Genomic DNA, 17,637 nt, shown 5'->3' with positions numbered 1-17,637 from the left:
TTACAAATAGGTCTGTGTGCCAGCCTTTGCTTTGTTTTATCATGTCAGCATGCCTCCCACGTTGTAAAATTTATTTTCAGGCTGTTCCCTCACAATAGCTTGATTTGGTGAGATGATCACTTGAAAAAGATGTAGCAAAACATTCTTTTCCTGAAAGTTTAAAGTAAAGCGCAATTATTTTTAGGATACATGGCCATTTTTTCCTTTTCTCCTGCCCCTGCCTTGCAACACCATCAAAGTTAATCCCTCACTGGGATTTTGCTCCATTTTCAGTCTTGCACCTTCTTGTATCTGAAGTGGGTTAGCAGGCCACTAGTAGGATGCTGGTAAGGGGGAATTTATAGGGAGTTGCCATTGTCATTTTCCTTCGTCAATGTAGCTGATACCTGGAGCCCTGATTGGAGCAATAAACGTGCATTGTGTCAGGCTGTTGTCTAAAAGAAACACTGAAGTAAAGTAACTCCACTGCTCAGATTTTTCATTTTTGGCAGTTACAGCTTAACAGGATGAGAGTCAGACATTAAGGGAAAAGGATTTATGAATTATACACAAACATAGGAACAATGATGGAAAAGCAATGATTTTCTGGCCCATCCAGCCTATTCCACACAACCGTAATACCTTGTGTATCACAAAATTACAATCCCCACCTGGCCCAAAACTTGGGAGAAGCACAAAACCAGATTTTAAAACTCAGGCCATTTTGGTGGGAAATTCCTCCCTGACCCATCTAGGTGATTAAGAATCACAGAGTTGTTATGGCGCAGAAGGAGGCCATGTCTGCATTGGCTCTCCAAATAAGTATTATGACTTAGTGCCATTCTTCTAGCTTTTTCCTTGTACCATTGCACATTGTTTCTATTCAAATAATCATCTAATGCCCTCTTGAATGCCTTGATTGACCCTGCCTCCACCATACTTCCAGGCAGTGCATCCCAGACTCGAACCATCCATGTGAAAAAGTTTTCTCTCACGTCACATTTGCTTCTTCTGCCAATCACTTAAAATCTGTGACCTCTCGTTCTTGATCCTTTTACAAGTGGGAACAGTTTCTTCCTATCTACTCTGTCCATCCCCTTCATGATTTTGAACACTCTTAAGCTCTTAGCCTTCTCCTGTCCAAGGAGAACAGTGCAGACCTTTCCATTCGATCGTCATTACTCGTTTTTCGTTCCTGGAACAGTTCCTGGATTCTTGTAGACCTCTTTTGCCCTCTCTCCAATGTGATCATATGCTTCTTATAGTGTGGCACTCAGAACTGTACAGAGTACTCCAGCTGAGGTCTAACTAGTGTCTTATATATGCTCAGCAAACCCCCCCCTACTCTTGTACTCTATGCCCCTATTAATAAAGCCTTTATTAACTGCTCTCTCCACCTGCGCAGCCACCTTCAATAGTTTATGCACATATACACCCAGGGTGCTCTTCTCCTGCACACCCTTAAGAATTGTACCCCTTATTTTATATTGTCTCTCCATGTTCTTCCTACCAAAATACATCACCACACAGTTCTCCACATTGAACTTCACCTGCCACCTATCTGTCCACCAACTTGTCCTGTTGAAGATCTAAACTGCCCTCCTCGCAGTTTGCAATGCTTCAAAGTTTTGAATCATCCGCAAACTTTGAAATTGGCCCCTGCACACCAAGATCTAGTCCATTAATATATCGGGTAAAGCAAGGATCCCAGTACTGACCCCTGGGGAACTCCACTATAAACTTTACTCCAGTCCGAAAAATGTCCATTGACTATTACCCTCTGTTTCCTATTACTTAGCCAATTTTGTATCCACGTTGTTACTGTCCCTTTTATTCCATGAACTATAACGTTTCTTGCAAGTCTGTTGTGTGGCACTGTATCAAATGCCTTTTAAGAGTCCATGTACACCACATCAATAACATTACCGTTGTCGACATTTTCTGTTAACTCCTCAAAAAAACGCCAAATTAGTTAAACACAATTTCCCCTTTAGAGACCTTCCTAATCAACTCACATTTTTCCATGTGACTAATTTTATCCCGAATAATTGTCTCTACAAGCTTCCCCATCACTGAAGTTAAACTGACTGGTCTGTAATTGCTGGGCTTACCCTTACAACCTTTTCAGAACAAGGGTGTAATGTTTGCAATTCTCCAGTCCTCTGGCAGCTTCCCTGAGTCTAGGGAAGATTAAAAGATTATGGTCAATGCCCCTGCAATTTCCACTCTTACTTCCTTCAATATCCTTGGATGCATTCTCATCTGGTCCCGGTGCCTTGTCAACCTTAAATACCAACAGTTTATCTAACACTTCCTCCTTATCAATTTCGATCCTTCTAGAGACAGAGTTTCCTCCTCTGTCACCATGGCCTTGCTAATATCTGCTTCCTTTGTAAAGACAGATGCAAAGTATTCATTTAACACTTTAACCGTGCCCCCTGCCTCAATATGTAAGTCCCTTTTTGGTTCCTAATCGGCCCTACTCTCCTTTTATGTGCCAATAGAAGACTTTGGGGTTTTGCTTTATGTTGGCTCAGTCTTTTCTCATATTCTTTGCTTCTCTTATTTGCTTTTTCACCCCCCGAACACTTTTTCTTCTTAATTTCTATCCCCTTTTTCATCCAGGGAGCACTGGATTTGTTTGCCCTACCTCTCTCTTTTGAGGGAAAATATCTTGACTGTGTCCGAGCCATTTCTTCTTTGAAGTTAGCCCATTGTTCAGTTACAGTTTTTCCAGCAAACCTTTGGTTCCAATCCATCAGGCCCAGCTCTGTCCTTGCCCCATTGAAGTTGGCTCTTCCCCAGTTAATTATTCTTACTCTGGATTGTACATTGTCCTTTTCTACCATCGTCCTAAATCTTGTGATGCAATGATCACTGTCTCCTAAATGTTCCCCCACTGACACTTGATCTACTAGGCCCACTTAATTTCCAAGAACCAGGTCCAACAGTGCATCCTTTCTTGTTGGACTGGACACATACTGCTATAGAAAATTCTTCTGAACACAATCTAGGAACTCTTGCCCCTCTCCACCCTTTACACTACCACTGCCCTAGTCTACATTTGGGTAATTAACGTCCTCCGTTGTAACTGCTCTATAATGTTTGCATCTCTCTGTAATTTCCATGCAGATTTGTTTTCCTCACACCCTTCCCACTAGTTGACAGCCTATAGATTACACCGAGCAATGTAATTGCACCCTTTTTATTCCTTAGCTCTAGCCAAATTGATTCTGTCCTTGAACCCTCTGGGACATCCTCTTTCTCCAGGACTGCACTGCTCTCCTTAACCAATACTGCCTCCCCTCCTTTCCTTTCCTATCTTTTCTGAACACCTTGTAACCAGGAATATTTAACACCATGTCCGGCCCTCCCTTGAGCCAGGTTTTTGATATCGCCACAGCATCATATTTCTACATGACAATCTGCATCTGTAACTCCCTCATCTTATTTACCATACTCCATGAATTCACATACATGCACAGTGACCCTGATTTAGACTTCATGACTTTTTCCCTTACTCCGACACCACTTATTAATTTGTTATTCTTTATACTAGTGCTAGCCAGTATTTTTCTGACCTTGAATTCTCTGCAATACATAACTTTTGTAAGAGGTGATGTCCATCCTAGCCAGAAACAGAGACAACTCTCGTGAAAAGGCACTGAACAAATAAGGATCCACTGCGCGAGTCAGAGAAGCATTGGAAAAGTACCATCAGCTGTGCCTTCGCAAGATTTTTCAAATCTGGTGGCAAGAAAGGTGATGCAACAGCAGTGTCCTTTTCAGGGGTGTAGTGCCAAATTTTGAGGTGTTGGAGCTCAAAAGAAAATGTGTTGCCTATATCATTTCTAAATCTAGTGTTAGGTTGTTTTCTTATGTATTAATCATTTTGAGTGCCCAAAAGTCAGTAAAGCTATGCTTTTTAAGTGAAAAATATCAGTGGCCACCAATCTCTTTTCACCCCTCCTTTCAACAACCACCCCCTCCACCCCAATCCCCTTGAACCTTGAGCATACCCCTCCCCAACAACCCCACCTTCCTCCCCCAATACCCCTCAATAGCCTCACCCTCCCCCACATCACACCCCACTCCCCCACCTCCCACCCCACTCCCCCGACAGCCCCACCTCCCACCCCACTCCCCCGACACCCATTCCCTCCAACCCCCCCCCCCCGACACGCTACTGCCCCCTCCCTGGCACCTCCCGCCACCCTTCCCAAGCTTCCCAGCAACTGTGCAGCGACAAGTGAAATTGAACTGACAGACTAGCTTCAAAGAATCAGAACTCTCAGCCTGAAAGCTCTAAGCTCCTGCTGCTCAGCATGGATGATAAGTGAGTTTAAAGCACTGAACCTGGGCCCCCATAGCCCTTTGGCTCCAGTGTTTGGAACCATCTGCCCCTCCCCTGGCCCTGGTTGGAGGTGTTGGAGTCTACACCGTTGGCACTCTCCCAAGCCACACCCCCAGCATTGAGGTGCTAGTCACTCAAAACCAGCTCTGCTGGGCAGGACATGTCATTCGTATACCTAACACCAGACCCCTAAAGCGGCTGTTGTATTTGGAACTGTTATGACACAGCAGTTGGTAAGGCTGAGTTATTTAAAAATCCCAGGGGGAAATTTTAAACAACTGTCATAACCTATATTTTAAGTGGTATGTTTGAGATGCAACTCTAAATTCAGGAATCAGACCATCAGTTCTCGAGAGGTTTTTATATTAAACTAAATGAAACATTTTATTAAGTTACAACACATTAAACACACACATGGCTACAAATTACCACTATCATGACTTTTAACAAATTCCCAGACTAATTTCCATTAAGGCAACAGCATCCCATGGACTTTCAGCAGACACCAGGCAAAGCATTTTCACCTTACAAATTCAAAATGTGGTTCCTTTCACTTGGGTCCCTGTGGAGACAGTTGTAGGCTTACAGCTGCTTTGATCTTACATTGCCTGTGCCCTGCACGCACACAACTGCTGTCTGTTATACCCAACACAGCTCACTGAATGTAAATTTGCATTGTATTACCAGCCCCTTTGAACTCCACCTCTTCTAACAATAAAACCCCTGTCATAGTACCAATTTTATTAGTAATATAAACATATTGCTTGATTTCTGCTAGCTAGGTGTCAGAATTCACTCCCCTCTTGAATGCTGTTTTCAACAAAATGCAAATGCACCTCTCTTACATCTCAAAACTAGTATACATCAAAGCACCCAGACTAGCTGGTTTTAACCCAATTAAGACACACCCACAGACTAAACCTCTATTCTAAAAAAAAAATTCCAAAAATAATATAAGTTAATAGCTTCATGACAGAACTCAGTCACAGCAGGAGGCTCCCAGGAGGACTGCGTGAACTCTTAAGGGATATTTTGAGGACATCCCTAAAGAGCTAAAACAACCCCACTGACTCATGGGAGTCCCTGGTTTGTGACCAGTCAAAATGGAGAAGGTTTATTCGAGAAAGCATCGAACATATTGAGAAATTTGGCCGGGAGCACACAGAGGTGCAGTGAAAATGTTGAAAAGAGTGCACAAACCTCCAAACAACTCATCTACCCAACCTTTCAAACATCATCTGCAGATCATGCATTAGATTTAGCCATCTCAGAGCCCATCAAACTGGAGTGGAAGCAAGTCATCCTCAATCCCGAGGGACTGCCTAAGAAGATCTTCCTAAATGCAAATTGGCTGCTACTTTTGTCTACACAACAGTGCCTGCGAACTGGCAGCTTGTTCCAGAGATCCGCTATTCCCTGGGAGAAGAACCACTATCCGACATCTAATTTTGATCCCATGATATTATTTGAAGAGGAACGTGAAGGTCTCCCACTGTGCTGGCTAACATCTTTCCCTCTGACCTTACATAACTTCAGATTCTGATCCCTTGTCCTTCCTAATCTATTTATTTGTAACACAGTGTGTTAATCTATGGTATTTAAAATCACAATGCTATAATAAGTTGTAACACAGAATCAGTTTATCAGCTTGTAGTGCTTGCAGTGTTTTATGAGTTAGCTTCAGAGTTGAGAAAATGGAGCTGAGGTGTTTCCAACCCTAACGAGATCCACCTGACTTAAGTTGGTGCTTGGAAGCTTAATTGGTGTCGGTGTTGTCACATACGAGTGTGGTTTCTTGGGGAGACTTTCTCTGCAATCCGGGTCTGCAATCAATACACTTCAGGAAAGAATGGAAGGAAAATGTATTCCACTTGTGACAAAATTTTTAACCTGTTAGCTATGTTTGCCACACTACTGAAGTAGCTAATTATTGCTATTGACCTTTCAGTTTTTCTGGAGTGGGCTAACATTTCACACGAAAAGTGCCTGTGATTATCCATTGTGTGTTCCTCTGAAAATTGTAGAGTCTGCCAATTGTAATACAAAGGGAAAAGCTTGCAGAGATTGGGTTTATCACACTTCTGGAGAGTCATCTCCAGGCGCTTAGTCTGTTGTGTAGACAGAAGTAGCAGCCAGCTTGCATTTGGGACAAGTCCACTAACAGCAATTAAGTGAAGGACCAATTAATGTGATTTTGATGGCATGTTTGATGGCATTGGTTGTGATAAGATGTTGGTCAGGACAGTGGGAGACCCCCGTGCTCCTCTTCAAAATATAACATGGAATAATTTTCATCCACTTGAACAGCTACACTATCCAACATCTCACAAAACTTCCCAAAAATACAGCAGCCCCATGGTATTTCACAGCCCCAATTTAGAGCTCAAATCCTGGAGTGTGGATTGAACATGTGACTTTCTGACTCAGATAAGAGTGGGCCCATTGAACCCAGCTGACATCAACAGCAACAGAAAATGAAATGCACATCTGTCAGGAAGATATAATAATTCTCAAAGTTATTGGAATTTATCGTAAAATAGTCGTATCTGTGTTTGTGAGAGAGACTTAATTGGTTTAACGGCAGCTGGTCTGAAAGCTTTGATGTGGTAGAAGATGAGCTAGGTTTGAAATGTTAAGTAGGTAAACATTTTATTGAGGGAATATTTGCATTTGTAAATAAACCAGACTAGATTGTTTTCAAAAGAAGAAGTGAAATGTCACCTAGCTAGGTGAAATTCAGAAACTGTTTATTTTCCCAAAGATTACTAGTAAAACTTAGTAGAATGAAAGATTTTTATCAGAAAGATAAAGTCCAAAGACATAGTGAAACAATGGGAATTTGCATTCAGAGGAGAAAATATGTATAAAGGAGTGAAGGCTGTGTGTAAGGGTAGGCATTTTAAGATCTAACCAAGTGTGAAAAGCCTTCAGCGTCTATGCCTCAAGCTGCTGTCTACAAAGAACTAAAGTTAAGAAAACTCACTTTGAATTGGATTGTCAGGGTAGTTCTGTCGAAGGGTCATGAGGACTCGAAACGTCAACTCTTTTCTTCTCCGCCGATGCTGCCAGACCTGCTGAGTTTTTCCAGGTAATTCTGTTTTTGTTTTGGATTTCCAGCATCCGCAGTTTTTTTGTTTTTGTTTTTATCATATTTCTTTGCCTGGGTCTTTCAAAATCTGTGTGCCTTACTGTGTTGCCTCAACGAAAGTGTAACTGAGTCAGATTAAGTAGGGGATTTAGAAGCTATTATAGTAGTAGTTTGTAGACATATTTATGTGCTTAAAATATTTTTAAAAATAAATGTTTAATCTAGTTTTGTGAAAACCTATAAGACTTGGTGGTTTTATTACTAATGAATTGGTCTTATTACTACTGAATTCAAAGCATGTATCTCAAAATTTATATAAATTGCAAAACAGTTTGTGGCAGTTATTTCAAGTTTCCCATTAGGATTTGAGCAACTCAGCATTTGCCATCGGCTGTGCCATAACAACATCCCTAGGTTAAGCTGCTTGCAGGGATTTTAGTAATGTTCACTTCCTCTGTAACCATCTCATCCATAGCCCTTCCACATTCTCCCTAAATAGCACTGCATCAGAGACATCCAAAGGTTCATGTTTGGAAACGTTGGAAGGAATTGTTGGCAGATGTCCAATATTACTTTCAACAGAGTTGGTGTTTGCTTTCAGCCATTGCTATCTAGCAGCTTATTCATGGTTTTTATAAAGTCTTTATTTTTCAGACTTACAGTTAGCCTAATTGAAGTAAATGGGGATTCACCTCAACAAAATAGCTTCATAATGGGAACTGCTTTCTGGCACAAAATAAGTGCTTTTTCATAGAATCAGGAGGGGATCTTCAAGTGAACCATCAGTGCCAAAAGTACAAGTTACTTCTATAAAAGGATAGCCTAATTTTCTAGTGTTTGCAATACTGTTGCAGAATGAGTAGCATATTGAAATGACAGCCTGTGTCATGATTCAGAGCAGGTGTGGGGGATCCTTGGAAATGTATACAATCTGGTGTTTTGCTTCACTTCCAAAGACTATAAAGCATGATCACAAAGTTTACACTGGAGCTTGTCCAGGGTAGCCAAGATCTCTTCCTGCAGCTTAGTTTATTTACAAATGCACTTGTATTCTACAGGGTAATCATTTCAATCCTGAAGCTGCCGCTATTGGTGTGAATTCTCTAGCTTTAATTGCACTGATTGTAATATTTTGCAGTTGCATATAATTAGATACCTGTGTAGAAGTGGCTTAAGCTTCAGATTCATTGTTGCATGATTATGTAGAGTAAGATTAGTAGCATTGTTGCAGTACAATATCTTGTAGGTGAAACTAATAGGTGGGACTTTTTTTTATTCAGTGGATGTGGGCATTGCTGGCTCAGCCAGCATTTATTGCCCATCCCTAACTGCCTAACCTTGTTCAGAAGCATTTAAGAGTCAACCGCATTGCTGGCCTGGTCACATGTAGGCCAGACCAGGTAAGAATTGCAAACTTAGTTCCCTAAAGGGACATTAGTCTAAAGGACATTAGTGAGCCAGATGGGTTTTTACAGCAATCGACAATGGCTTTGTGGCCTTCATTAGACTTTTATTGAATTCAAAGTTCTCCTGCTGTGGTGGGATTCGAATCCGGGTCCCCAGAACATCACACTGGGTCTCTGGAATATTAATCCAGTGACAATACCACTATGCCACAGTCTCCCCTGGAACATTGAACATGGCCAAGGATTTGACTGTTGTAACAGGGGGTTTTAATCCTGTTTTCATTGGACTCCAAATCAAATATCCAGAAATGTATTGAAGGCACAAATCCTGTTGCTCTTCATGGTCAGTCCCAATCTTCACAGTTGCCCAGTGTCAGGCTTTGAGCTCCTTATGCAGCTGTGCTTTCTGCCAAGTTTCAGCATAGAAGAATTTGAGTGACTGAGGCAGCTGTTGACTCTATCATCCAATTCAGATGAGAAGGCGGGCCCAATATGATGGAAGATGACTGAGTAATAGACTTAAAATAGTCTCTGTTGGAGAGGTCAGGGGGAAGGAAAAAAGAGGGACTGTTGTGAGGAAGTGAAAGAGAGAACTTGAAAGCAGAGAGAGAGCACATGTATTGTGCTGTATGGGAAGGGGCAAAGGAAAACAGGCCTCTGTTGGAAGCAAATAGAGAAGCATTCTGTTGGGTTAAGAAAGAGCCTGGACCATTTTTGTGATGGGAGCTTGAAGGAGAAAGATGACAGATGATATGTACACTGACGCTTGCCAGGAAGGATCCTGTGGGGGATGAATGACAGACAAACTCTGCAGGGAGATGATAATGTTTGCTGGTTGGGGGGGGGGGTGGTTGCGGTGGGCAAGGTGGGAGAGGAGAATGTGATTTGTAAGATATGACAGCCCCTGGGAGAGGTTGAGGGGTTGCCTTGTGCTTATTGTTTCCACTGAACTGCTGCCAAGGCTGTTGGTCAGCAAAGAGGCAAGTGGGGTTACTGAGCATGGTGGGTGGTGGTTTGATGGGCATCTAGTTGGAGATTCTAACTGTGATATCAGAGCAAATACAGGATTTGGGGATAGGCTGTGGGACCGACTTGCTTATAAAGTTCACTCTTTGGTTAGTAACCTGGGTTGGCGTGGAACTAGTGATGAAAATTCTCTTATTGGCATGGGCCAAGAAGCATTATGAACATTTTTGTAAGTATGCAGGGGCTAAGTCACTTGCAGTAAGAAACTGAGGAATTACATTAAATTAAGGTGAGATTTAGTAGAGGCATTCAAAGTTATGAAAAGTTTGGATAGAGTAAGGAGAAGCTGTTTCCAGTGGCAGAAGGGAGGACACTGATATAAAGCGGTTGGCAAAAGAGCCAGAGGTGACATGAGCAAACATTTTTTACACAATGAGATGTGATCTGAAATGTGTTGCCTAAAAGGGCAATGGAAATGGATTCTGGTAACTTTCAAAAGGAACTGGATGAATATTTGAAGGAAAAGTACTTGCAGGGCTAGGGGGAAAGAACAGGGAGTGGGACTAATTGGATAGCTCACTGAAAGAGCCAGCAGCGACATGATGGGCCAAATGGCCTCCTGTCCTATATGATACTGTGATTCTATGTTTCTCTTGGCAATACAATTTCTTGCAAATCTGCTTTCAGTTCCAAAGCACTTGTAATTGGTCAAGTAATTTGCTTGCTCAGAATTTTTATTGTAGTCCAGTTAGTATTTCCGTAATGGTGAGCCCAGATTTTTTGTTTCAGGCTAACTTTCTAATCACTGTCTGTCATACAGGTAATGTGATGTCAAATGCTCCGAAACAGTGCATCATTCTGACAGGGCTTGACAGATTGTTTCTCCTGGCTGGGACATCGAGCACATGGGGACACAATCTCAAGATAAAGGGCTGATCATTTAGGACTGAGTTGAGAAATTTCTTCACACAAAGGGCTGTGAATCTTTGGAATTCTCTACCCCAGAGGTTGTGGGTGCTCCATCATTGAATACATTTTAAGGCTGAGAGAGATTTTTGGTGTCTCAGGGAATCAAGGGATATGGGGAAAATGGAGTTGAAACAAAGATCAGCCATGATTGTACTGGATGGCCTACTCCTGTTTCTGGGTTCTTATGTTCTTATTGTGAATTTTTGATTCTGTACTGTGATTTGTAAAGGTTGATCTTTGTAAAAATTTTTCCGTAGTCAGAGACTGCAGCAGATGAACCACGGGTGCTGTGCATTGTTCAGGACACCACCAATGCCAAGGCAGTCACTCAGCGGCTCACCCTAAACCTTCCTGCATCAACCCCACTCAAACAGCTCTTTGATGACGTCTCATCTAAAGCGGGCTATGTCAATGGCACCTTCGAGTTAGTCTGGAGCAATGGTCTGAACAACGCCGACCAAGTAAGTTTAAAATTTAAAGGCAAAATACTGCGGATGCTGGAAATCTGAAACAAGAACAAAAAATGCTGGAAAAACTAGGATGACAGCACTTGTGGAAAGACAGAGTTAACGTTTCAAGTCCGTATGAGACTCCTTCAGCTCTGAAGAAGAGTCATACGGACTCGAAACGTTAACTCTGTCTTTCTCTCCACAGATGTTATCAGACCTGCTGAGGTTTTCCAGCAGTTTTTGAGTTTAAAATTTAACCTTAGGACCATGAGGTGTCAAAACTGTTTGTTCTTGTTGCATTTAATGTATAATGACTCCTACAGTGAGACAGACAGGCACAATCACAATTGGGAAAGCCCACTAAAACCAGCTCAAATAGAAACTGACACGGGCTTGCAAGCTGATGGCCAAGACCACAGTCAACCCAGCTACAGGCTGTTGTATGTGCATACCTCAATTATATTTTTCCAAATCAGGGTAATAAATCCTTCACCTTTAATTGCCCTGTTTGCTTTGATTTATGGTGCTTCCCAACTTACCTTGCCCTCTGTATCTTTGCAGTCTGCACCATAGTCCCTTTTCTCTTGTCCAATTTGAGAGGTATGAAGTGCGATGCTGAACTTAATCCTTTCTACTTAAACCCTGCAGGGAATCCTGAGGAATATTAGGTCTTCAAGTTTTATCCTGTGTGTGTATAACACGTTTTGTAATAAAATTAAATTGCAACATGTAATTTTTTTTCCCTGCTGAAATCTTTCTGTCGCTTAATTTTTTTATTCATTCATAGGATGTGGATGTTGCTGGCAAGGCCAGTATTTATTTGCTTTAATTGCACCTTTTTTGAACTGCTGCAATCTTTGTGGTGCTTAGTCCACTTGGACACAACTGAGTGGCTTGCTCAGCCATTTCAGAGGGCACTTAAGAGTCAACCACATTGCCCTGAATTTGAACTCATATATAGGCTAGACCGAGCAGGTTTCCTTCCCTAGAGGAATTGGTGAACCAGATAGGTTTTAATGACAGTCCACTAGTTTCATGGTCAACATTACTGACACTACTTTTTTATTCCAGGTTTTATTTAGTTGACTGAATTTAAATTCCCCAGCTGCTGTGGTGGGATTTGAACTCTTGACTCTGGATTATCAATACAGGCTTCTGGATTACTAGTTCTCAGTAACAACTACTATGATACCTCACCTGTAATGAGTGTTTTTTATATTTCTCATGCTGATTCATTGGCTCTCTTTTTCATTCTTCCCTGCACATTCTTCTTTGCTTGAATTTTTTTCTCTTTCCTCTATCTCTTCACTGATACAGTGGCTATGAATTATTGATAAAGTCATCGTTGACTCCGACTGTATCATGCTGTTACAAACAGCTGTTCATGGTAATCCTTCCCTATATCTGAAGGTTATTTTGAACTGTGGGTGGGGACATGTTGAGGGAATAAGACTTGTGACCTGAAAGGGGCCAACAGAAAAGGTTTAGACTCCATTCTCCCAACTCCCTTTAATACACTTGGTTTTAATTAATTAAATTGAATTAAACACTTCCTTACCAGCGGAAGATAGTGGTGTGTGATGGGGAATCATCCTGTCTAAGAGATGTCTTCTCTGGGGTGCCCCAGGGACCTTTACTCTTCTTGGCACACACAAACAGCCTTCCCAACAAGTTTTAAAAAAAAACAGGGTATGACTATTTGCAGATGATTGCGTAGTTTACGCATCAGGGAAAACTGACGATCATATCAATTCACTGCAAGATGATCTTCTGGAATTGCAAAAATGGCAGGACCAGTGGGAGATGGTATTCACTGCCAAAAATGCTATGTTGTGTGCATCACCAACAAATAGCTTTAAGTTCTGTAATCAAAATTTCTAACAGGTAGATTACACAACCATACCCGGGAGTGCATCTTAAAAACTATTTTCAATGGGGATTCCACAGTCAGCTGATAACATCTAAAGCAAACAGGGTTCTTGGATTTCTGAGGAGGAATCTTTGGTATTGCAACAATAATATCAGAGTTATAGCTTACCAAACATTTGTTCGTCCAATCCTGGAGTATGTAAGTTGTGTGTGGAATCCTTATATGGTGAGAGATATAAATAAGATTAAAGCAATCCAAAGACATGCTGCTCAATTCTGCATGGATCATTATGGGAAATACACCGGTGTCACATTCCTCATCAAAGATTTGGAATGGGAATCGCTACAGCAAAAGAGGGAAAAAATAGACGGACCTGTTCTATGAAATGTTCTATAAAATATGGAATGGGCTAGTGGGAATTGACAGAAACAAGTACCTGGTGCGTTTGGCAATGATAAAACACAAGGTAGCCAACCACACAAACGAAGTAGGCTATTTGTCTCCAAGACCGTGTGTCAACAATCCTTCTTCCCAGGACAATCCCACAATGGAACAAGCTGTCAAAGGAAATAGTCACAGCCTTATCACTTGAAATCTTCAAGACCCATCTTTGGATTACTTCCATTTAAAAGTTTTCATTATCGGGACTACCTTTTAAGCGAGTCATGCCTGATTTAGCTAGCACTACTCATAAAAATGTTGGCAGAATACGGATATAAGTTTGTGATGCTGACACAACTAAAGCAGAAGACCGTAACACCTCCACTCTTTACTGCTAGGTCCCAGTAACACAACAAACTACCAGCCTCTGTATCCGCTACTGTTCCCCAGGCTTCTGTCTCCAATACTCTCCTCTCCCTCCACCCTGAAGATCTTCAAATTACCTCTCTGTGCTTAGAAGCTGCTGAACGGCGTTGTTCCCTGATCCTGGTGCCTCCATCTCTCCAATGAACTTCAATCCCAGGAGCCCTCTCCCAGTAATCCTAAGCCTCGGCCTGTGCCCCAGTAGAAGATTCCCTCTGGTAGTGCCATGAAGAGCTTTGGATTTTAAATTCAAGACTATATGACTACATTGAAGAGTGCAGTGTAGTGAGATTGGGGTTTGATTTTTCAAAATGGATTTACAATTCTGTGACGTAAAGCTCGCAGAAGAAATTCCCCTCCTGAGAGAGCACTGGCCAAGAGCTTAATTGAGACCTAGCTAATAAACTGCTGTTCAACCCTCCTGTTTCTAGAAACTGTAAAACTTACACTGTACTCTTTCTGAATGTGAAATTGAACTAGATATTGAATAAGCTTAAGGTAATGATGAAGGACGAGCTTTCTTTCTGAACAAGGCCTTTTGTAATCACATACGAGATGTTGAATTTATTTTTACATATGGTTTCTTAAAATATAGCAGGCTTGGTTTATAATTTAAGACTAATAAACTGCATTCTTCTGGTGAAACCCTGTTTTTACGACACACCTTATTGTCTCCAATTTGAACTGCAGAAGTTTAACAGCTGTGAAAAGGAAATTAAAAGTCTACCCTTGATTCAAAGTTGCTTAATTTGTTTCATCAGTTAACTTGAACTTAAATAGTCTTTAAAAAGCCTTCCAGTGAAAGGTGAACATTTGCTACTTAATTCAAACCTCTTGACTCAAATGGCTCTTGACCATTGAAATTCAGAAACAAACCACAATCCAAGTATTTTGCAAAAGGACTGAATTTTGTGTTTTGCAGCTTGTGCAGTGCTGAAGTTTTAGCCACGCATATTTCAATAATTGCTTTACTGTTTTAGGATGGGTTTCTGTATGATACTTCTGTGGCATTTTCATGCACAGCTTCCTTATAATCACATAATTTAAACTATAAGGTAATATGCTATTCCTCCTCATCACCCCATTAATCGTTGACTTTGTACCAACAGAAGTAAACTACTATGAAAAGATGAAAAATGTTTCTGTAGAACTTCCAAAGTATATTGAAGTACCAAGAATCCCTGTAGAGACCAATAATTTTTTAAAAAAGTGATATGATTTTCCCAATGACAAACTCAAAGGATCACAGAAGATTTCACGTTTTAAGACTTTTACTGTGACAAACGCACAAATCAAGATAGACTAAACACTACTTAGTAGGCAACTAATACAGTAAACCGCAGCAAAGGCATTCCTATTAACTTAACACAATGGAAAACTCCAAGCTGCATGCATACACTACACTGCACTCTCCAATGTAGTCATATAGCCTTGAGTTTAAAGTGCTTAGCTCTCCATGGCTCTACCAGGGCCCCTTCTTCCTGCTTCACCAGGATGAATCCTCTGGTGTTCTTTTAAACAAGGTGTTTTAAGCTGAACCCTTTGAGCATAATCAAATGGACTTCCTGTTGCAAAGTACCCTCTGATGATTCTGTGGTCTTGAACCCTTTCACAGTCCTGATTCCTCAAACAGGGGTTCTATCCTCACCAGCTCTCCAAATGGTTGTTACCCAAAAGCAGTTCTTCTCTTCTGCCTGGCATAGCAGCGCCTGTTGTGGAGCATCATCTTCAAAACTCTCAAACTCACTGCTCTGAGAATCTTTTTAATCTGGGCAGCAGTAAGACCAGCTGCTGCTTCCTTTATGTCTAGGTGTTAAAATTTGCACATGACTTTGAATCAGCTTCAATTTGAGTTAGTGTCTCCATAATATTCTGGTCAGGTGTGTTTGTCGCCAGACAGACTTAGGTCACATGGGCTTATCTCCAAGCTGATCCCATGGGAGGTCTGATTCCCCCAATACTCCATTTGTCTTGAATTAAATGAAGCAGTTTAAAACAACCATTTTATAAAGTCTAGCGGTCATAACAATAGGAATTGTACAGAGGCCCTTTTGCACAGAAATTGCAATATCCCCATGGCTCCTTAACATTGAACTCACCTTAGTTTATTAATTTTCTGACACCACCAAAGTTTCTTCAATCATGAAATCTTTGAACAATTCAGCACAAAAGGAGACCATTCAGCCCTTTGAGTCTGCACTGGGTCTTTCATAGACCAATCCAATTAGTCCTGCTCTCCAGCTCTTTCCCCCATATTCTTGCAATTTTTTTCTGCTTCAAGCATTTATCCAATTCCCTTCTGAAGGCTGCTGTTGAACCTGTATCCACCATTGCATCAGGCAGTGCACACCAAATTCTAGACACTCTGCGAAAAAGCCAGGGTCCCTGTGGAACCAACCTTCCCTGCTGGGGCCTCCGTACAAACCCCTGATGCACTGGTGGAGAGACAGAAACGATGCTGCACATTACGAAGCAACGTCCCCTCTACAGACAAAATAACAGACTAATCACCTTAAATTCAGCTAATGAGGAGGTGATCACTTGGCTCCGGGGATTTGCATTTGCTAAATAATAATAATTGCGAAAAAAAGGTTCAAACTTGGATGACACAGAATTCCGGTTATATCGAAGTAGTCAACTATTTCTGCCGGCAGTATAGCAAATCCCATAGAATGATGCCAGTCATAAACCAAATTTCATACTGGTAACTCCGGATTAGCCAAACTTGATTAAGCTTGTCATATGACTGCATTGACCAATCGGAACCAATGCTGCAAAGGCTGTTGAGATGCTCTGGGATTTTGCATTGCAGCACGAAAACATATTTGACTGCATTAACAACATGGTGGATTGCATTGCATATGTCCGAAGATGGCATGCTAAACAGAAAAAGATTACAGTTTTTTTTTCCAGGTCTAACTTCTTATGTTTTTCACTGCAAAGCTCCGGCCTTTTGCAAGGCCAGGTCATGAAAAAATGTGAACAAATTGAAAGAAGGCTTTTTTACACATTTGCTGCTTTACTTCGTTTTAATTTGACTTTTAAAGCTATTGTTTTTAACATAGGCTGCATTTGTAGACACATCAGGTTACATGGAGATGTATTCATGTGGGAATCCAAAACGATATAGATGGGTTGGTGGAACGGGCAGTAGAGTGGCAGATGGATTTTAACATAGAGAAGTGTGAGGTCATACATTTAGGGAGGTCAAACGGTTACAGGATTTACACAATAAATGGGAATATACTAAGAGGGGTAGATGAAGTGAGAGATCTTGCTGTACAAGTACACTGGTCCCTGAAGGGAGCAGTTCATGTAGACAAGGTTGTAAAGAAGGCATATGGAATGCCCTCCTTCATTGGCAGAAGTATAGAATATAAAAGTAAGGATATAATGTTGGAATTGTATAAAACACTGATGAGGCCACAGCTGGAGTATTGTGTGCAGTTCTGGTCAGCACATTACAGGAAGGACGTAATAGCTCTGGAGAGAGTGCAGAGGAGGTTTAAAAGAATGTTGCCAGGGTTAGAAAAGTGTAACTACGAGGAGAGATTGGATAGGTTGGGGTTATTTTCCTTAGAACAAAGAAGGCTGAGAGGTGACTTGATTGAGGTGTACAAAATTATGAGGGGAATAGATAGAGTGGACAGGATAAAATTATTTCCCTTGATGGAGAATTCTAGAACCAGGGGACATAGATTCAAGATAAGTAGCAGAAGGTGTAGGGGGGACATGAGGAAGAACTTGTTTAC

The 17,637-nt window shown here is 41.3% G+C and overlaps 1 protein-coding gene across 4 annotated transcripts in view; it reads left to right on the top strand.

Annotated features, from left to right (window-relative positions):
- usp47 (ubiquitin specific peptidase 47) overlaps positions 1-17,637 on the top strand; it is a 155,220-nt gene that overhangs the window by 60,893 nt on the left and 76,690 nt on the right. For all 4 annotated transcript variants that reach the window (XM_041196914.1, XM_041196912.1, XM_041196913.1 and 1 more), the window contains one exon: positions 11,020-11,223. In XM_041196914.1, coding sequence (XP_041052848.1) covers positions 11,020-11,223 — 204 coding nt within the window. Of the gene's footprint in view, positions 1-11,019; positions 11,224-17,637 lie in introns of those variants that run through there.

This window comes from Carcharodon carcharias, chromosome 10 (genome assembly GCF_017639515.1).
Source record: "Carcharodon carcharias isolate sCarCar2 chromosome 10, sCarCar2.pri, whole genome shotgun sequence".
Taxonomy (NCBI): domain Eukaryota; kingdom Metazoa; phylum Chordata; class Chondrichthyes; order Lamniformes; family Lamnidae; genus Carcharodon; species Carcharodon carcharias.
The sequence above is the reverse complement of the archived record's forward strand: the minus strand, read 5'-3'. Positions and strand labels throughout refer to the sequence as shown.